The sequence below is a fragment of the Amblyomma mixtum genome, chromosome 4 (genome assembly GCF_055824585.1).
Source record: "Amblyomma mixtum isolate Tamu chromosome 4, ASM5582458v1, whole genome shotgun sequence".
Taxonomy (NCBI): domain Eukaryota; kingdom Metazoa; phylum Arthropoda; class Arachnida; order Ixodida; family Ixodidae; genus Amblyomma; species Amblyomma mixtum.
In genome coordinates this window covers 136,938,858-136,959,100 of record NC_143015.1, presented here as the reverse complement: position 1 = coordinate 136,959,100, position 20,243 = coordinate 136,938,858, and the positions used below count along the sequence as shown (strand labels likewise).

The 20,243-nt window shown below is 47.3% G+C and overlaps 1 protein-coding gene across 1 annotated transcript in view; it reads left to right on the top strand.

The window, feature by feature from the left end:
• LOC149348374 (uncharacterized) overlaps positions 1 to 19,977 on the top strand; it is a 28,883-nt gene extending 8,906 nt beyond the window's left edge. Inside the window, exon 3 of the mRNA XM_089541734.1 lies at positions 19,963 to 19,977. Within this exon, the coding sequence (XP_089397860.1) occupies positions 19,963 to 19,977 (15 nt within the window). The remainder of the gene's footprint in view (positions 1 to 19,962) is intronic.
• The last annotated feature ends 266 nt before the right edge of the window (positions 19,978 to 20,243 follow it).

The window sequence follows — 20,243 nt, the reverse complement described above, 5'->3', positions numbered from 1 at the left end:
GATCACCGCAGTTCGCTGACCTAGAAAGCACTTTTGCGCAGCTTACGCCTATTGTCATTCACAAATATGTTTCTCCTTATACACATAGTCCAACCCCCTCCTACCTACTACTGCGAAATAAGATCTTTCTTCTGGTTTTCGCAAACAAATTATGCCTGTATTTTTTTCCTTCACCTTTTGCTTATATTTTTAAATGTAATTTTTCAGCCAATTTTTTATAATCTATTTCTGGCAATGTTCTTCAATGTACTGTTGTTCGAAATCCGCTCATGTGTAGGCTGTACGTTATCTGAAGAAGGCTACTAGTCGGCGAGTCAACAACTTCCCTATATTTTTCAAAAACACTTTTCTAGTCGACATCACAATGAGCTGAAAAGCAAAAAATCATAATTGCATATTAGCGTTCTAATTTCCGGGTCGATTTCCTGTATTCTATTGGATACCACACTGCAGAAAAACACGAACCTATCAATAGCTGCAGAAAACGTTGTCCCAAGTTGACGTAACAAAAAAAAAATCTGCAATGAACGGAAAATTACCAATACAGAAACATGAGATGCAACTCTGACAGGTTCACTGTGAGCAGGAACTTACCTGCTTTTGGTAATAAATAAATGATTTATAATGTGAACATTCAGAAAGCCAATACGAATACGCTGATACATATATACTATTAGTGCGTACCAAAATGTTCCCATTGAGGCCTAGAAGTTAAATATGGCCAGTAGTACAATAAGGGCAGAGAAGGCGAAATAATACGTCTCTATTTATCTCTACCTCCGGCATGATGACGTGAGGACGACTTAACCTGCCAGCGTAATCCGACCTTAATTCTCGTATGTGTGGAGAAGCCGAGCCGGTAAACTGAGCCAGTTCACCAACGGAAAAGCGTGGTTTTGGGTTAGGATTTTTCACAGAAATGTACTATAGCGGCGAAATTATTTCAACATGCATGTTCTCGGAAACAATTTCATTCCAGCTCTAGCTCGCAACACAGTCGCGTGGTATTGCCAATTTATGGACCATGCGTGTGCCTCCATACTTTGACACATTTCAGGTGACTTGATTACTTGGCTGCACCAAAATAAGGCATTTTCTGCGCTCTTGATAGGGATAATGCGTGCTTTCTTTGAATGAGAGTCGCCACTCTTTCCGGATTGTCCTTCTATGCTGCCCTAAGAAATTTTCGTTGTGCGCCAATAGGGGATGCCACGGTATAGTTTCGCAGGGTGAGACACGTGACAATGATTCCCTGAAGTCGTGGAATGAGCTGGAGACCATAGGAAAGCGTCATTGTGGTGTGAATCACTTCAGAAGTGCTGTTTGACAGCTCTGTTTAGCTCACAGAGAAATATTGTGTCACTTATCGCTTCGATGAGCATCCGATGCGCCCGATTAGTTTCGATGACCCTGCGTTTTGATATGCAGGTGTGAGGATGTGTATGACAAAAGCAATGCGGTTTAGAAGATGGCCAGGAGCTCCGCTGCATTATGTCGGAAACTATTGCCTTCTAGGTTCTGAAATACATTTACCCTTCCTTGCTAAACATTCGTGCTAGCTTTGTGATCAGAGAACGCCGCGCACAGGTGTTAGGCAGTAGCTTGGTTTTACCGAGGGGATCACGAGAACAGGGCCGTGCTCTTTGGAGGGCCACTGCATCCGACACGTCCGCGCATCGAAGCGGAGTGGCAGGTGACGCGAAGCACAACGTCCAGGTTCATCTTCTGTGCAGCTTTGCTGTAATGGGCGGCCCTGTCGCACGCAGTAGCCCTCTAAAGCGTGCGGCCACGCGCTTACGTGTTCCCACTAAGAGTGGACGACCTTGTCGATGTGTTACCGTCGTGGAAGTGTTTGGATGTGGTCCTATTTAATAGGTGAACTGCTTCCGCACCAGATAATGATATCCGCGCGGATGGTATGTTTTTGGTGGCATAATGATAAAATATAGCGGGCTAGATCCTTCTTGACAACAAGCCTTCTTTATGTGTTCATATCGCTCGGCTAGAAACTTGCGTGTCGGTATACCTCACATCTAATCTTCTTGTCCCTCAGATTCTTCTAGATGGCAGCAACGGAGGCGCTGTCAGAGGTTGCTTTGTTGTGTAGTCATAGTATGGTTCTCAGTTGTGCCGTGCTTAAGTGTTCGTAACCATCTCGGTGGATGCGTAGCATAGTGCCTTGTACTCTGAAATCTGCTCTGCATTGTACAGTCTAGTGTTATAATGTTTGCTGATCCATCCGGTGTTGATTTATGAGGCTGTCAGGATACGCAGAGCCGCAGAGATATTTACTTGAGGAACAGCTTGCAGAAGATTTATAGAAAGGACACTGGGCCTTTGATCGGAGTGTCACGGTGGACCCAAGCTGTATTTTCAAATGTTGCAGATGAAAGCTTGCACGCCCTGCTAAACCAATATTGAAGCAGTGTTTCGACACTAGCAAGGGGCAAACAGGGCAATTTATAGTATTGTGCTAGCGAGGGATTATTTTTATATGTCTGGCGAAAAGATTTGATGATTAAGTTTCTTGGGTGCACTAGAGAGAGACCTAAAATCTATTTTATTTTGTAAACAGCCCAATATTCCGCGAGCCTGTTGTTTAAAAAGTATTCAAGCCTCCACTGAAGGTTCAAGTAGTGAACACGCTGTTTATTGCGCCAATGTTGACCTTAAGAGAGATACTATGTGCCAGGAAGGTGACAAATAATTTTGGATTGTATAAATAAAAATTAAGCCGTCAGACGGCTTATCACTCTCTCTGCATGACAACAAAACTCTAGTCATACCCATAAAAACACTGATGTCCACGGCCGTACTAGACCTGTGCAAGTTTGCGCAGAAAGGTGCTTGGTTTAGCTTTGGCTGAACACGATAACTAGGCGTTTCTTTGGGGCCGTCACCTCCGCCCCGAAAAAAACGTTACACCAACGTATTGCTCAACTAAGGGGTTAACGGTAGTCATGTATCTTCTTTACCCTCACGGGAACTAAACCGCCCTAGGCAGGATATTTGCGTTTGAGTTGGTGAAGCCTCTGTGATCATGTGAAAATAACACACAAGGTCTTGAATGGGAAGCAAAAAGCAACGTATCTTTGAACCCAGCGTTCCAGTGGGGAACCATGATTTGTTCTTTTGAAAGTTGGGCACTATTTTTGGCATTCAAACTAAACCCTTTTGCTACTATCTGCTTCAACAACTCCCAGAAAGAGAAGTAATTTTCCGTGCCACTTGAGCGCACGTCACGTAGAACTCGCAAAATGAAGATGCCACGTGGTCGTGCCAGAGTGGACAAAAAAAAAGCTAAAATAAAAAAACAAGCCATTGTTCTATCTCACTGGAAGAAAAAAGAATTGCGAAAGGACTCTTCGAACGATTTCAATAGTTCAATACCAAACAATAACACTACTTTCGACCTACGACCAAATGGCATGGAAGGCGCCTGAATTGCACTACCCGCTTGATCTTCGGCAACGTCGATAATTGGGCCCACGCACTCAGGAACATGCATGCGATTGTAGTACTGCGTCGAATACTATTGCACAGAGCTGTTGTGCTGATCTCATGCATTGTTATGTCAGAAGAGTGGACACTGTTGCGATGGTTCTGAGGTCACAAACACACAAACACCCACAATAAGAGTGCTTGGATGGTGTACATTGAAGAGCAAGTTTTTGTTACAAAACCTGGCTACATTGTCCCAGCAATGCACTGCGCACCAATTATAGCAACACTACAATGGCAAAAAACATTTGTAGCCGGGGCTTATTGTCATTATTTAGAATATAAGCACCGCAAAAAGTTGCTCGGACGCAGCCACGATCGCACGCCACTTCACGATGGGGAACATGGCCCCAGTTTGCGCCCTCCTGTTTGCCACCGCATGTGCTTTCTTCATGCAGGCGGAGGGAGCACAGAAACCTTCAACACTTCCTCAAATTACCGGAAATCTACCTGGAGACCACGTATCTGGTATATGGCCGACTCCTTGGTACCCCCATAACCGTAAGTAACGGTAACTTTTTTTTTATTTTAATACTTTAACTGAACTAAGGGAATTGACATTACTAAACTTTGCGAGGAAAAACGTGTTTTTATTTCCTGTGGTGAACTGAGATGTTGGGCAGCAGACAAGCATACATCCTCTGGCTTTGTATGAGGTGAGGTTTTAGTACGTAATTTCGTATCTGGCTTGCGCAGCCTTTTTTTGCGCGCGAAGAATTTGCAGCTCGGTCCGAATTCGCCTTTTTTATTAGCCAAAAGTAAAATGTCTGAAGTCATAACGGATGTGAAGAAGTTTAACAAATTGAACTGAGTTAGCTACAGGGTTCAAATGATGTCGAACGCAGTTTCGAAGGTTGGTGGAAGGATCGCAGGAGTAAGTTTATTTGGTTTGGCCATTGCAGATAAAGAATTGCGCTACGCTTGTACTTGAAAAAAAAAAAGCTTTTCGGCTTGCCATCACTTCTTCAAAGACTAGGGAAGAAAGTTTGAATTCTAAGGCAATTTGTGCAGTGCAGAGAAGCATGCAGTGGAGATCATCAGTAACACGGCGAGTTGAGCGAGTTGGTGCATACTGCTGAGAAACAGCGCAGGAACAGGGACAAGAGAAAAGAAGACGACGGGACAGGCGCTGGAATGGAGAGCAAAGCAGCATCAGCAAATGTACCTAACGTACTATAATGACTGATGCCGCTTTACTTTCCATATGTGCCATAATAACTGAGAATATCAGCTATGAAATCGGTTCAAACCTGAGCTAATGCTTGTATTAAAAACCAGAATAGATACATCCACTGAAACATCTTCCTCCCAGGAAGAGTTGAGTCACAGTGCGTTTACAAAATTTCTTTGTCACCCAGTGTAAAGGTGGCCAAATTCTCACTTTGTTTTGAGCTTTTTGCACAATGGCGAAGCTTTGCTTAGTCTCCTAAAGGTTAACTGAAAAGACGCCTCTTTCAGACAACCTGCAACGACCTTCGAACGTTCGCTGCAGTTGAAATGAACGTTGTGAAAGCACAGGCATTTTAAATCCTGAGAAGCGATGGTGCTACCGCGGAATTTAAATGGTCATGACCTTAGTTGTCAATAGAACGATGTCCCTTGATGGGAATTTACCTGAGCTGTCAGCCGCCCCTGCCCTCAGCAAGAAATTATTCCTCAAAAAGCAAAAAAAAAGACAATTTTTTTCGGGGAGAAAAGGTACCGCCATCTGCATTATTATGGATCAAACGACTCATTGAGGTTAACGGGGAACAAAAACCCAGCAGAGCCATAGAAACGCAGAAAATGCCTCTCAATGTTGACGGCGCTCAAATTACATTTAATGGCACACCAATTCGGCGTCGCTTTCTATGACCATTGCAGCAACACGAGGGACACAGAGTCGACGTAGACAGGATAAGGAGGGCTATACAAACACTCGTCCCTGGGCGGTGTCCGTTCCACTAGAGTGTTTTGTTGTGATCATTACAATCTTATGAAAAAGCAGTGTAGTTTCAAGAATCGAGCGTCCACGGACGTGGTGTAAAATAGAAACGAACAGGGTGCGAAAAACTGGCTCAGTAAGATTATTTTGAGAGTGTGAAGTTTGTGTTAAGAATAGTGCTAAGAGCGCAAACTAATCATCTGCTGTGTGAATCCGCTGGAAACTCTCCATAGTCATTCTTCCAACGTGAACCGCTTTTCACCCCACGCTTGCAACGCTGATGCTATTGTCTGAGGGCTTAATTTTGTTTCGTTAAGAACTAAGCAAAAAAGAGCCTCAAGAATGTCGTAGCTGAGAACTGCAGTTTAAAACAAGAAGGAAGTTTGCCGTCTTATTTTTCCGTTTTTCCGTTATTTCGTTCACTTGTTAAACATTTTCTCTACTTGACAAAAATTGTCACCGCGCAGCAGATGGTTAAGAATTGGCTTGGTCCGCTATGTCGACTAGTGTTACAATGAGTGTACCCCACCAATTGCGTTAGCAGCCTACTATCCAACGGCCGTCTGTTAAGCGCTGCAAATTTTCTCCAAATGCTGAGACACGAAAACCGGAAGGGTGTCTATAAGCGTAGAGGGCTGGGCTAGTTGGTTCTGGGGTGTAACTATGAGGCATTATTCCAGCGCACAAAAAACACAGAGACGGAGAGAGTATAGACACGACGGACGCCGGTGGTGTCTACTCTAGGTGATCTATTTCCTTAGACGGACTCTCCGCGAAGACATTAGCGTATATGCCTCGCAAGAGTCTTGATCTCTGCTATGAATTTCCATTTTTCTCCGGCAGGTTGCTGGAAGCCACATGAAGTGTACAAGGATGGCGTGGGCAGCAGTTGCGCAGAAAAGAATTGCCGGAACCCGTTCCCTGGTCGCGGTTGCTCCTACGACAGGGTTAGCGGCTGTTTCTGCCGAAAGGGTTATTACCGGAACCAATGGGGAAATTGTGTTCGCCTGGACCAATGCTTCGGGCGGCCTTGGCCACGACCGAGACCACTCCCCGATCCCTGGTGGTGGAGTAGACTTGGACAGAACCAACTGCCACAATTCGGTATTACACCTTACGGGGCCTAAAGTTATCAGTTAATGAAAAAGCAAAATAAAGCTTTTGACTTTAGTCGACGCCGAAAAGTCCATAAACGCCTTGGCATGCACACTTGACACCAAGTGGGCGACCACAAGAGCACTGCTGTTTCATCTTGAAAAACGCTCAAACACGAACAAACTAGTTCGGGAGCACTAAACTATTAAGGCGACAGCCTGTAATGCCTCATCGTTGTCGACAGAAGGTTGTCAGCAGAGGTGTCACGCTTTTCCTACTCAGACCAAAAAAAAAAATATTTGTGCAGGAACGGATTTGGACCACCATCCTTCCGTTCCGCAGCCTAGAGTGCTGATAGCTACGCTACGTATTTTTCTTTCATGATATTTATTCTACATTGTTATGTACCAAAAGGATATATATATATTGTAGTGAATTACAATTAACGCGCCTGAACTATTATGAATGCGCCTCAGGTTGCCTCGATGGCAGACGAAGAAGTTGACGACGAAGTGTGCCGGCGCGCGCGGCTCCAGCTCTCTGGCTGTGTAGACTGACTGTGATTTTGCTGCCGTCCGCTCAGCTGCTTGGCGAACTGTATAGCTGAGGTCACTAGTACGCGAACCCCCTTTCAATATATATATATTTACATATGTGGGTGTGTGTATGCACAAGGAAAGAAAACTATTTACAGAGCACCTAGGTAGGCACTATGTGGCACAAATTTGATAGAAACATAACAGAATATAAAGGTCGGCAAAGAAATACACCGCATCAGGATGCGAAAACAATCGGTTAAAACGTCCAATTATTTGTAAATGTCCGTTACCGGCAGCAACATTTTGCGAAAATGAATTCTGAGCGACACAACGGGTTCAACGTTGGGGTCTTGCATGCGAGTTTTCCAAAGGCTATGAAGTCCAATCAGAAGAACCATATCATGGGGTTTCGCCTCGAAATGGCTCTGCTACTTCCTGCCAATGCGCATGTAGCTCTCCTTGTCTAGGACGCTGGACAGTGTTTGCACGAAGGCGTCAGATTAGACGGATGCCTGCCAAACGCCCTCCAGTGTATACAGCACTTAAGCATCAAAAACAATTGTGTACTTAATTAACATATTCACCACACATCAGTGACACAAGCAGCAACACATCGCTAAAGGCTTTCGCGTCACCGCACTTTAGGTCAACAATGTGCCCCCTGAATTTTTACTTGACCATGCTTTTAATAAGAAGCTTGGTTTCGCGCTGATAGTGAAGAACTTAGAGAATTTCCGCGCCATGATTTATGCGGAAAGACGTAAAAAATATTAGGGTACTCCAATTTCACCATTGAAGTAGGGGACACGTAGGAATCACGTATTTCGTTGAGCTTACCGGATCAGAAAAATCGATTAATCATGTAGCTTCAACTTTTTATCATGGAGTTTGCTTCAAAACTAAAATTTGGGAACCTTGGAAGTCTCCAATACGTCGGATGCCCTAATTATGCTGAGTGCTTGCACGGATGTTCTTTCACAAACAGGATGAGAAGTATCATACTAATGGCAGAACAAGAAAATTCCTATTCAGCTGTATATATTTGCTTGGCCATTCGCCTGGCAGTTAAGCATCCTCACGCACCAAGGTTTTGGAAATGATGTAGGAGGAGTAACTGTCTCATATAAAAATTACATGGACTGAAAAAAAGAAACCAAAAATGTTGAAGAACAATAGTCCACTGGTGGTCTTTACAGAACAAATGCATTCGTCACTCCACAGCGACGCAGTGAGAGTATCTCGTCGTGTCGTTCTTGTACTTGTGTCTATTTCGAACTAAACCTCAGTCTAACACTCAACCCGCAAGATATTTCGAAATCGTCTTGCATAAAGCGCTTCGTAAAGTGGGCACTGACATAGGCAGTACAGGATTGTTCTCGTACAACACGACGGATAACTTCATTGATCGTTTCGAGCGTTGCCTCGTGTTACTCGGTGGTTCCGTGGCTGCGCAGTTGTTGGGCCGCTTTCTGCACTTCTTTTAGCCGCCGTTGCTTCTCAGGCGTTTGACCTGCTGCGGCGAACGCGGGGCTGCACAATTACTGGCCGCGCGCCCGGCAAGTGAGCGCCGTTACGAGGACAGATACGTCGCGAAATCTGGGTGATGTTACTGATGAATTCTTCGCACAAAAAAGGGTAAGTAATGCGTTTAAGGCCGCGACGAAAATAAACAGATGCCCGCCAGAAACGACTCTGTGGAATATACAAGTAGTAGAACAAGAAAATAATTGTCTAGCTTGATATTGCAAGATCCGTTCAAGTGATAAAGTGATCTCACAGGACATTCAAGAAATCTTTTAGTGGCGCTTTGTTACGTACTTAAAACCGTCACTCAAATAGAAGTACAGTCGAATGCCTCTACAACGAACACCTCTGCAAAAAAAAAAAAACGACTCGTAATACAAGAGATTTTGTCTGTCGCTGTCGAATTGTTATCTTTCATTTGTATTGTGAACGCCTCTACCAGCAGAAATCTCTGCAGCGAATTTGCCTGTAGAACAAAGGAACTTAGGCCTTCCCGACCCTGATTTGTTGCTTTACAACGAATGAACGTAGCGGTAAAGCCATTACTCTTGTAGCTGCCACTGAACTGCGCTGCGCTTACTTAGAAGAGTTTGCCACCGCACCAAAGACCACGCGGAAGAATGAGACCTCTACAGTAGCCATTGTAGCCGCTACACCAACACAAAGAAAAGAGTGCACAGCGAGCCGAACGACCGAACATTTTGTCGAGCGGCTTAGCTTTGCCTGTTGGCAAAATGTAACACAAGGAAAGGCGATCTCCGCGAGCGTGCCATTGACAGCAACTGTTCTAGTCCTACTGCAGAGCTCCGGAAACCGTACACCTCGAGCGTCGCTTCTCGTAAACAGCAGCGGGTATGACGGCGGTCGAATACGTCGCGGTTGACGACGACGTGATCATCTGCTCAGAAGTGAATGAGATCGTCGAACCCATCAAGGACGGGAAGGCGGCGACGGCCGACGAAAACAGCAGTGACGCAGAGCCTGCAGGCGAAACAAGCATTTTGACAAGAGAGGCAATAGCGCCATTCGACGCTCTGCAGCTGTACTTTGAATCATTTATGGCCTTCGCCGCGGATCATGCGATGAACCTGGATGTCGTACTGTCGGCTGCAGCTGTACAGTCGCGAGCAAAAAATATTAGCACAGATCACTGGCGATCAGAATTGGGATATCTCACCACGCGGCGCTGCGGTTCGCAGACCTGCCTATCGGGCCGTTTTCATGTTTGCAGCTTAGGGGGGGAGGGGTAGGGGGGACGGCAGGAATAAGCTTTATCCAGCGTGCACCGCCCGAGCGTTGAAGTGCCGGGAACTCGCGGGAACAATAGATGATAGCGCGTCTTTTAGCCAGTAATTTTGCTGGTCCTTGACAGTCCGCTGAACTCTCCTAATACTGCAGAATCGGAACGGCCCGGCACTATCGTTATCAGGCTCTTCGCCACCCGCAGCGCCACGCGTTGTCATTCCGGCGCTCCGGTGTTCCGTCACGTGTGCTTATCTTTTTTACTCGTGACTGTACATTCCATCGTATGAAGTGTCCAGGAATTTAGGGCCTTCTTTCATCAAGTTTGTCGTCAATTCATAATATAAAAAGGTTTTATTTTGCTGAACGTGCTTAGCTTGCCCTATTTCGTGCGATACGGGGTGGGATCTTAACAACCAAGTGACTTGTACAACGAAGGGTTGGAGAGTCCTGAGTGCTTCGTTATAAAGGCGTTCGATTGTAAACAGACTATCGACTGAAAAACAAATGCTCAGTGGCAAGGCGACAAGAAGACTTCGAACTGATATATACACAATTTTTAAACAGGGACGTTAAGGTGCACATGGCTAAAAGGGAGCTCGCAAATGAATTGCATGATTAAGCCTGGCAACAAGATGGTTTTAAGAGTTCGAATCTTAGGCACCACTTCCTGCGTTGAGTGACGTGCCTCGGCGTAACCGAGCGCACGAGCGCACCCATCCTACCCTTCTTATCCTGATGAGATCTGGCCGCAGTATCCGTCGAGCCAAGAACCCAGGTTTCGACAGCAAGCTGTCTCTCACCGTGGCTTTTAAGTCATAGCATTTCCTTCCGAAGTCCCGAGGATAAGAAATAAACCTTGCTCTCTCCTGAATCCAGCGTAAAATTCTTGCAGCTTAATTCGTCCGCGTCAACTATGCTAAAAAAAAACATCCAGTTTCTTCTTCTGAGCTTCTACAACAAAAGCTCCTGGCTACTAAATACTAAGCTTCTGATAAAAAAAAAAACAATCGTTCTTAATGCGGCGCGGCTTTAGAATTTACATCGTGCCAAAAGTTTGCAGGAGAGGGGTAGGGTAAAGGTACACATTACACATGCAAAGTGATAATCCATATCAAATCTTCATAGTATTCTAGGAATATATGTCAGTGGTTTAGTAGACCGTGCTTACAAACCCGTCAGAAAACATTACTTATTATGGAACATAAGATTTATCCCGATGACGTTTCTTCCGCACTTACAGAAGCGAATCTTCAAAGCGGCGCTAACTGAGGCTGAAATATTGCCTATTTCACCCGGTGTATTGAATGCTTTCAAGCATTCTGGCTTAAGTTCAGACCGCATTCGATTTTAGCTATGATGAAAAAATAAATAGCACCGACCAAAAGAAATCTGAAATGACATTTCGGCTCCCACACAGGAGCTTTTTTCACAATACTACAAGGCCTACGTCATTTCATTTTTCTTTTGGCTGGCGCCTTTCACTTTTTCGTCAGGCTCCATCCCTACCAGACGGGCTTCCGTCAAACTTTTGGCTTCAGTTTCAGCTATGCGGATCAGAAAAACAGTGTGAATTCCCTGGATTTGAAAAAAAAAAAACATTATATTGCTATTATCTATAATGAATTAAAAGCAACAGAATTTTACCTGCCGTTCACACATATGACGATCTTCGCTTTTTTTTTTAATCTTTCCATCCTTCTATTCGCTCACACACACTGACAGACGTTAGCGTCCTAAGACAGAAGTTAGATATGTTTCTTTCCTGGAAAGGCTACTGACTTTGCCTTAAGGATGGTACCCAGGTGAAATATTCTTTTCTTTCATTCTACATATGTATATTACAAGTAGAAAAAGCTTAGCTCAACGAGCGTTGTTCATAACCGCACAATTTTAGGGTCACCGCGCCCAAGCAGCATAGGATTTTGCGCTGCCAGGTCAGAGGCTCCTTGCTCACTTGGGCCGCATTCTGGTTGGTTTGGTTTGTTTTGTTTTATGGCGTTCAACGTCCCAAAACGACTCAGGCTATGAGAGACGCCGTAGTGGAGGGCTCCGGAAATTTCGACCACCTGGGGTTCTTTAACGTGCACTGACATCGCACAGTACACGGGCCTCTAGAATTTCTCCCGCAAAGAAATTCTCCTCCAAGAAATGCACTGGTTGTTACCAGTGCAAGTCACGCCCGTAGCAGGTGGTGAATGCCAGCTTCGTCTCCTCGGGTATGTCACGTGGGTCATATGGAGCGGGAGAATAAACCTTGGCAGTGAACGAATATCGACAGACTCTCGGATTTCGGGCAACCCAAACTCGGTTCCTCCAAAGCGCAGCCTTCACTGCATAATTAAGACTGTGGGGGAAATTTACTGCGCACGAGGAGACTAGAGAAAGCGAGGGTGGTGCTGGAGGTCCTCCTTTTGCGCTATACTATATGGTGGGTTGCATAAACCAGGCTGAAAAGTTAAAACGTTGAACGTGCTGCTAGACAAGCCCCTGAATCTCCTTGGCTTGCTCTGAACAGGCCACGGGATACCCACAAGAATCCGTGAAGGGATCTCAAGTTTAAGTCATCGACTGTGCTGAGACTGTACTTGTCTGCGGCTCACACACCGTCGAAATAACGAAATGAGCGTACTTTGAACGGTGCCAGTGTGGACTGCAAGCTTTGGTGCCATAGGAAACAAGGGAATGGTGGTTACACAAGTTAGTGCCTCCTGGACAGGAACCAGTTCCGCAGAAAAGGGTTAGGATCATTGTTTGACCTTAAAGCCAGAGGTATTAATAATTCCAGGCTGGCAAGGAAAGTAAATCCTGATAGTCATTTCACAGCTTTAGATGCCGCAAATTTCAATAAAGATGATGAAACAATATAATGGTGTGCATCTTCATTGGAAGTAGGCTGATTAAAAGAAGACGTATCTGTCATTTCAATGCGGATGAGAAGCGGACGGCAATACATAATATATGTCAGCGAGGTGAAAGAAGATCATTGTCATCGTTGCAGGGAATGGTGATTGACAGAAGAAGGTTTTTTTTTTTGATCTTCATGATGGCGAACTGGAATTCTAATAGATTCTTACACTAATGGCTTCCGTGAGAACCGGTGGGATTAGATGGATTACCACATTATTCCTATCTAAGCAAACAGGTGCACTGTCAGCGAACGCAAACGAAGCAGACGCCACTTATTTTGATTTTTCTCAGGCCGGGATTAATGCGCTGTTCTGGCTATGGCAGTCACAAATAATACATGAGGTAGGGTCAAGGGGATAGCATGATAATGCAAGAGCTAACGGTTTCTGCAAGAAGAATACGTTAATATCAATATGAACACAGAGATGCTCAGATTATTCACGCTTCACCAGTGTCACAGCATTAAAGCAACGTGCCGAGTTGGAACCGCTATCATGTCGACGCCATTTCGCTCGCCTAACCTTACTTCACAAACTGTATCACCATCCCACCCTCCACGAGGACTTCTTTTTGCCACATTCTGCAGTCTTTCCTCGCCGCGACCACGATAACAAAATAAAACGCATCACATGCCGTTCATTGCTCTACGCGAAATCATTCATTCCTCGCACTATAATAGATTGGAATAACTTGCCATCTCACATAGCTACTGAGGTTAACCTACAATCGTTTCAGCAATCGTTAAAGCAAACCATGGACTAACTGATTTGGTATTTTTGTTGTATTATGTGCATTTACTGAGTATTTCATTCTGCGTTGTTTGTTGTGTTATTTGTGTACATTACTAGCTTTAATTCATTATTACGTGTATTTTGTTTCAAATGCCTGTGCCATATTTTTATGCTTGTATCGCCCCCCCCCCCCATGTAATACCCTCGCACGAGGGCCCTTAGGGGTATTGTAAATAAATAAATAAAATAAATAAAAAGTTCCCGCTTTTCATGCGGAAAGAAAAGACAAATCGTTCTAGTTGGTATTGTGAGGTGAGCTTGGCGAATTTTTGTGGGGCATTGCTATGCGGCTTCGAACTTATTTACAGGTTTAAAAATTTTTCCTCTAGCCGCCGTATTGCCGATTCTCACTCGCGTTCTTGGAAAGAAGCGAACACAATAAAATCTGCTAAAAAGGTTTTTTTTTTTTACATTGCCATCGAGGTAGAAACCTCCGAGGCAATGGAAGAAAACCACATTACAATAGAGTGTTTTTGAACTTTTAGGAAATGAAGCTTTCAGTGAACGCCTAGGGAGGTTCGTTTTGTTAAGTTTGCGCTTTCGCTGGCCGCGTGGTGCGGCTGCGACAGTCTTGAAGTAACAAGCCGCACAGTACGATGTAGTACGCGACACAATGGCCAGCCACTGCTAAGCAAGGATGACCAATGCACCGTCATCAGACAGGCTGCACCGGCAAAATAAAGATCGGACTTGGTCTTATTGTCTTTATTTAGATATAAACAGCACCGGGAGGAAGTCGAGGCATTCATGAGCGGAGGGCAGCTCACCACGGTGAACATGGCCGGCATGAGCTTCGTGATTCTTGCGGCCCTGTGTGCTTTCGCTGTGGAAGCGAACCCAGAGCCTCGTTCTCCACAAGCACCCGTCAGCCGTCCTGCGCAAGCTACTGGCCACAGACTGTGGCCAAACTATGGGCACAGGCGTAAGTATCGACATTGTACTGGAGTATTGAGACATGAGTGAAGGCTAACTGCGGCTTAAGTACTCAAATTTGCATTGGTTTCTGCCGAAAGTAGCCGGTAAGGATGTGTACCAGGTTCTTCACAGCGCGCGACGTCAAATCTTAGTGTACTGCGACCCGGACTTTTACCGGTACCCGCGTCCGCAAATGCACTCACAGGATCGGAAGGATTCACCGCTCTGCATGCACGGCGCGGTGAAAAAAGGTTTCCTTGTCAAAAGATATACCAAAAAGAAATAATGCGCACGAGCTACGGTTCAAAGAAACTAACCAACCAAATTGCAGATTTCTTAAATCACCATCCCATAATTATATCTATCATAAATGAAAGCAAGTCTTTAGGTAAATTCAAAAAGAGTATTGCCACGTATCATTGCAGTGTGTGACTCGTTCACGCTCAAGGCAGCAGGAAAGGGTCGTTATCACTTTTGTTCGTGGCGCGAGAAGCGACCAGACTAATCTCGATTGTTCGCAGCCATGAAGGGCTGCATCTAGGTTTTTCCAGATTACCGTAGATGATCTTGACCTGTTATCTGGAAAAACCTAGATGCAGCCTTTCATGGCTGCGAACAATCGAGATTAGTCTGGTCGCTTCTCGCGCCACGAACAAAAGTGATAACGACCCTTTCCTGCTGCCTTGAGCGTGAACGAACACACACTGCAATGATACGTGGCATTACCCCTGAAAGGGCTTAGTTGCAGGTGGTATGGGGTTGAGGAGTCCGGCTGGTCTAGTCGGAGGCGTTTTGCGTCGCTGACACTCACGGCACGTTTTCACGTAATGGGAAACGTCGGTAGCTAGCCGCGGCCAATAGTACTTCTCCTGGATGCGGTGCAACGTGCGAGCAATCCCGAGATGTCCTGCAGTCGGCTCATCATGACATGCCTGCCTAATTTCTTGCCTAAGATTCTTGGGCACGACAAGAAGATGTACTGTCCTGTTGGGCGCGAAGTTCTTCTTCAGGAGGACATTATTGTGAAGGACGAAGGACGACAGTTGGCGCTTGAACTCCCGGGGAGGCGATGCGGTCTGGCCTTTCAAATAATCAACTAGGCTTTGCAACTCAGGATCCGAGCGCTGCTGCTGCGCGAAACTGCCGGCGCTTACCGGTCCTAGGAAAGCATCGTCGTCTTCTTCTTCCGGTGCTGCGTCTACGGGGGCTCGCGATAGGCAGTCTGCATCGGAATGTTTGCGGCCAGATTTGTAGACTACAGTTATGTCGAATTCTTGAAGACGCAGGCTCCATCGAGCAAGGCGGCCGGAGGGATCTTTCAAATTGGCCAGCCAGCAGAGAGCATGGTGATCGCTCACAACCTTGAATGGTCGTCCGTATAGGTAGGGGCGAAATTTCGACGTGGCCCAAATAATGGCGAGACATTCTTTCTCGGTCGTCGAATAGTTGGCTTCGGCTCTCGACAGTGAACGGCTAGCGTACGCGATAACTTTCTCCTCTCTGCCATTTTTCTGAACGAGGACCGCTCCTAAGCCCACACTGCTTGCATCGGTATGAACTTCGGTTTCGGCGTTTTCATCAAAGTGCCCGAGCACAGGAGGGGACTGTAAGCGGCGCTTCAGCTCGTTGAAAGCTTCCCCTTGCGGCCTTTCCCATTTAAAAGGCACGTCAGCCTTGGTAAGTTAGGTCAAAGGTTCAGCGATGCGCGAAAAGTTCTTGACGAATCGCCGGTATTAAGCGCACAATCAAAGGAATCTGCGTATAGCTTTCTTGTCATTAGGCTGTGGAAACTCTGCGATCGCAGCCGTCTTGTGGGGGTCTGGGCGAACTCCATCCTTGCTTACGACGTGGCCAAGGAACAGCAGCTCCTCGTAGGCGAAGTGGCACTTCTCTGGTTTCAGTGTCAGGCCTGAAGACTTGATCGTTTCCAGCACTATCCGAAGCCTTCTGAGGTGGTCTTCAAAGTTTGAGGAGAAGACAACAACGTCATCTAAGTAGACGAGGCAAATCTGCCACTTCAAGCCTGCGAGCACCGTATCCATTACTCGCTGGAACGTCGCTGGTGCAGAGCAGAGGCCGAATGGCATCACCTTGAACTCGAAGAGTCCGTCTGGCGTGATGAACGCAGTCTTCTCGCGATCTCTTTCGTCGACTTCAATTTGCCAGTAGCTGCTCTTCAGGTCCATCGATGAGAAGTACTTAGCGTTGCATAGCCGATCCAGTGTGTCGTCGATGCGGGGGAGGGGGTAGACATCCTTCTTCGTAATGCTGTTCAGGCGGCGGTAATCGACGCAGAAGCGAAGGGTGCCGTCTTTCTTTTTCACTAGGACAACTGGTGCTGCCCAGGGGCTCCTTGATGGCTGGATGACGTCATCACGTAGCATTTCCTCAACTTGCTTGCGAATAGCTTGGCGTTCTAGCGGCGATACGCGGTAGGGGCTCTGTCGCAGTGGTCGGGCGTGTCTGTGACAATGCGGTGCTTGGCAAGCTGGGTTCTTCGCACATTCGATGCTGATGAGAAGCAATCGCTGTACTTTTGAAGAAGACTGCGTATTTGTTCTTGTCTGTTCCGTGGTAATGCCGGGTTGATATCAAACGTTGGTTGATGGCCTTGGTTAGATGGTTCTAGGGGTTGGTCGGGTAGGGCACATATGTCTCTGATGTCTGCCAGCTCGTCGAGGAAAGCGATCGTCGTACCTTTGTTTAGATGCCGGTATTCTTCGGTGAAGTTGGTTAGCAGCACCTGGGCTTGGCCATTTCGGATTTGGGCGACTCCCCTTGCGACGCCCAGTCCTCGATCAAGGAGTAACTGGGTGTTCCCCTCGACGACGCCTTCAGCAGTTTCGACGTCTCCAGTACCTATGCAGGCGAAGACACTTGATCGGGGCGGCACGCTCAGTACTTCGTCAAGGACGTTTAAGGCAACGCGATGAGTCGCTGTCGTCGCTGCAGATATTGGCTTTGTCCGTGGAAAGCTTGATCGACTTGGATCGAAGGTCGATGATCGTCCGATGTTCATTCAGGAAGTCCATTCCTAAAATCACGTCTCGCGAGCATTGCTGTAGGATCAGGAAGGTTGTCGCGTAGGTTCTCCCATTTACAGTAACTCTCGCGGTGCAGCGTCCTGACGGCGTAATCAGGTTACCACCTGCGGTGCGGATCAGCGGGCTATCCCAAGTTGTTGTTACCTTCCTGAGTCGGACAGCGAGTGGCCCACTCATGACGGAGTAGTCAGCTCCGGTGTCCACTAAGGCAGTAACCGCGTGATCGTCGATCATAACTTCAAGGTCACTTGTTCGCGTTTTTGCATTGCACGTGGTCTTCGGTGTACGATCTCGGCTTCGTCGAGTAGTGAGGCTGCGGTGGGCGTACTGCGACGTTACTTCACTGGGCAACGGTAAAAGCTTCAAGTCTGGCCGCGTCGTCGTCGTCGGTGTCGTCGTCGTCGGTGTTGTCGTCGTAGTTGAGGCATGGTCTTGAGTACTCGTCGATGGAGGATCTTTGTCATTGCGCTTAGAAGCAACCTCACCTCCAGAGGCTGCTTTATTTAGTTTAACCTTCGGGGGCTGGGGGAGCGTCCACGCACGGCGTAACCTCGGCTAGGAGAAACAAAGCGCGGGGACGATGGCGACGGGGAACGTGTAGGCGGCTCGGCGATGAGTATTCTTCCCGACGTAAAAACTCCTCGATTTCGGCTGGTCGTTGGCCGGGTCGGGGTCGTGGAGCGTCGTAAGAGAACCCTCGGATGCCCAGTCTTCTGTATGGGCAGTGCCGGAGGACGTGACCGGCTTCGCCACAGTGGAAGCATAGTGGGCGGCGCTGGTCGGGAGTTCTCCACTCGTCGCATTTCCTCGGCTGCGCGCGTAGCTCGTAGGACGGGCGGGTTGGGGCGAGTGGGCGGCGGTCCAACGCAGCTGGCTGAGGGCGATAGGGGCTTGGGTCCCGTCGTCGAGGGGCAGGACGGCGCACAGCTGCGGCGTAAGTCATGGCTGGGGGCTGCAGAAGCTGCGTGGGTGTCGGCGTCACACCCAAGGCCTGTTGAACCTCGTCCCTGATGACGTCCGTGAGCGATGAAATTTGCGGCTGCGTTCCCGTTGGCAGCAATCGTCGGAGCTCCTCTCGCACAACTTGACGTATAACCTCCCGCAGGTTATCGTTTTTAGCGGTGTCCATGCAGCTTGCTGACAAAAAGCGCTGCTGGCGGTCATACTGGCGGGCTCGGGCGTCAAGAGTTTTCTCCATTGTGGATGCCTCTTCTACGAATTCCGGGACGGTTATCGGTGGGTTGCGAACAAGGCCGGCAAATAGTTGCTCTTTAACTCCTCGCATAAGCAACTTCACCTTCTCTTCTTCCTTCATGCTCGCGTCGGCACGCCGGAAGAGACGCTTCATTTCCTCAGTGTACACAGCAACGGTCTCGTTTGGGCGTTGTATGCGAGACTGTAGCAGCTGCTGGGCTCTCTCCTTTCGCACGACGTTCGTGAAGGTCTTTAGAAGCTGCTCCTTGAAGGTTTCCCAGTTCGTGAGGTTAGCTTCCTCATTCTCAAACCAGACTTTTGCTGGTCCCTCCAAGGCGAAGAAGACGTACCTAAGTTTCGTGGCATCGTCCCAGTTGTTGAAGATAGCCACACGGTCGAACTGCTCCAGCCATTCTTCGGGGTCGGCGCCAGGCGAAGCGTCGAAGGTTGGTGGCACCCGGGGCTGGTGAAGAATGATTGGAGTCGTCGTCTGGGGCAAGCTCATGGTAGACGTTTCGGCTGGCTTCCGCTTCCGGGTAGGGTCCGGCAGATTCCCGAACTCTGCTGCGTCCCCTTGCAGGCGTCGGCTAGCGCGGTGGACTGGACTCAGGTCCTGCGGTTGATGACTCAGAGGGCTGGCGTCACGGCTTGTAGGGGGTGTCCGGTACATGGAAGGCTACCCAGCACCTCCACCAGATGTCACGTTGTAGTGACGGCAGTGAAGTGGTCAGGAAGACACCAGCCAGTCTTGGAAACGAAGCTCTTTATTTGAGCTGACTTGCGCCCTCAAAAAAGAACTGAATCACTCGGCGGCGGCGTAAGCAACAAGCGTGCTCGTCAGTCGTCGAACTACGAAAGTCCGCCGCTCGCGGCATCGCTCAATTTAAAGCCGGCAAGGAAACTTCCAGATAACAGGTCAAGATCATCTACGGTAATCTGGAAAAACCTAGATGCAGCCCTTCATGGCTGCGAACAATCGAGATTAGTCTGGTCGCTTCTCGCGCCACGAACAAAAGTGATAACGACCCTTTCCTGCTGCCTTGAGCGTGAACGAACACACACTGCAATGATACGTGGCAGTATTCACAAGTATGTATTGTCTCTACATGAAACGTCTTGCAACGGCCCAAGTGCTTGTATTTAAAAGTTTTGTCTGCAGTTCATATGTTTACGGTAACTTGAAATGTACGTCCTTTATGTAGCGAATATGTATTCTACATTGTATTCTTTGTATTGAAACCTTCCTTCTTGCCATGCTGTGTATGATGTGTCAAACTTTGCAGGAGGCTGACACCTAGTCAGGCACGCTGTCGCGTTTTTATCAACCTCCTTGACAACTGTATCGTTGTCAAAATAAACTTCAACCTTCAACCTTCAATTTTGAATCTCTTTCGGCAACTGCAGTCGGGGAAATGAGCCTTGACAAAGACAAACTTCAAAGCTTCCTCAGACGCGGCCGTCGAGCAGGGGGCATTCTTCTTAACTAACCGGAAAGGACGAGACGTTTTTGCACGTTACGACGCTGTGTCGACACGCCAGCGGAACGCAGGCGTCGCTCGAATCG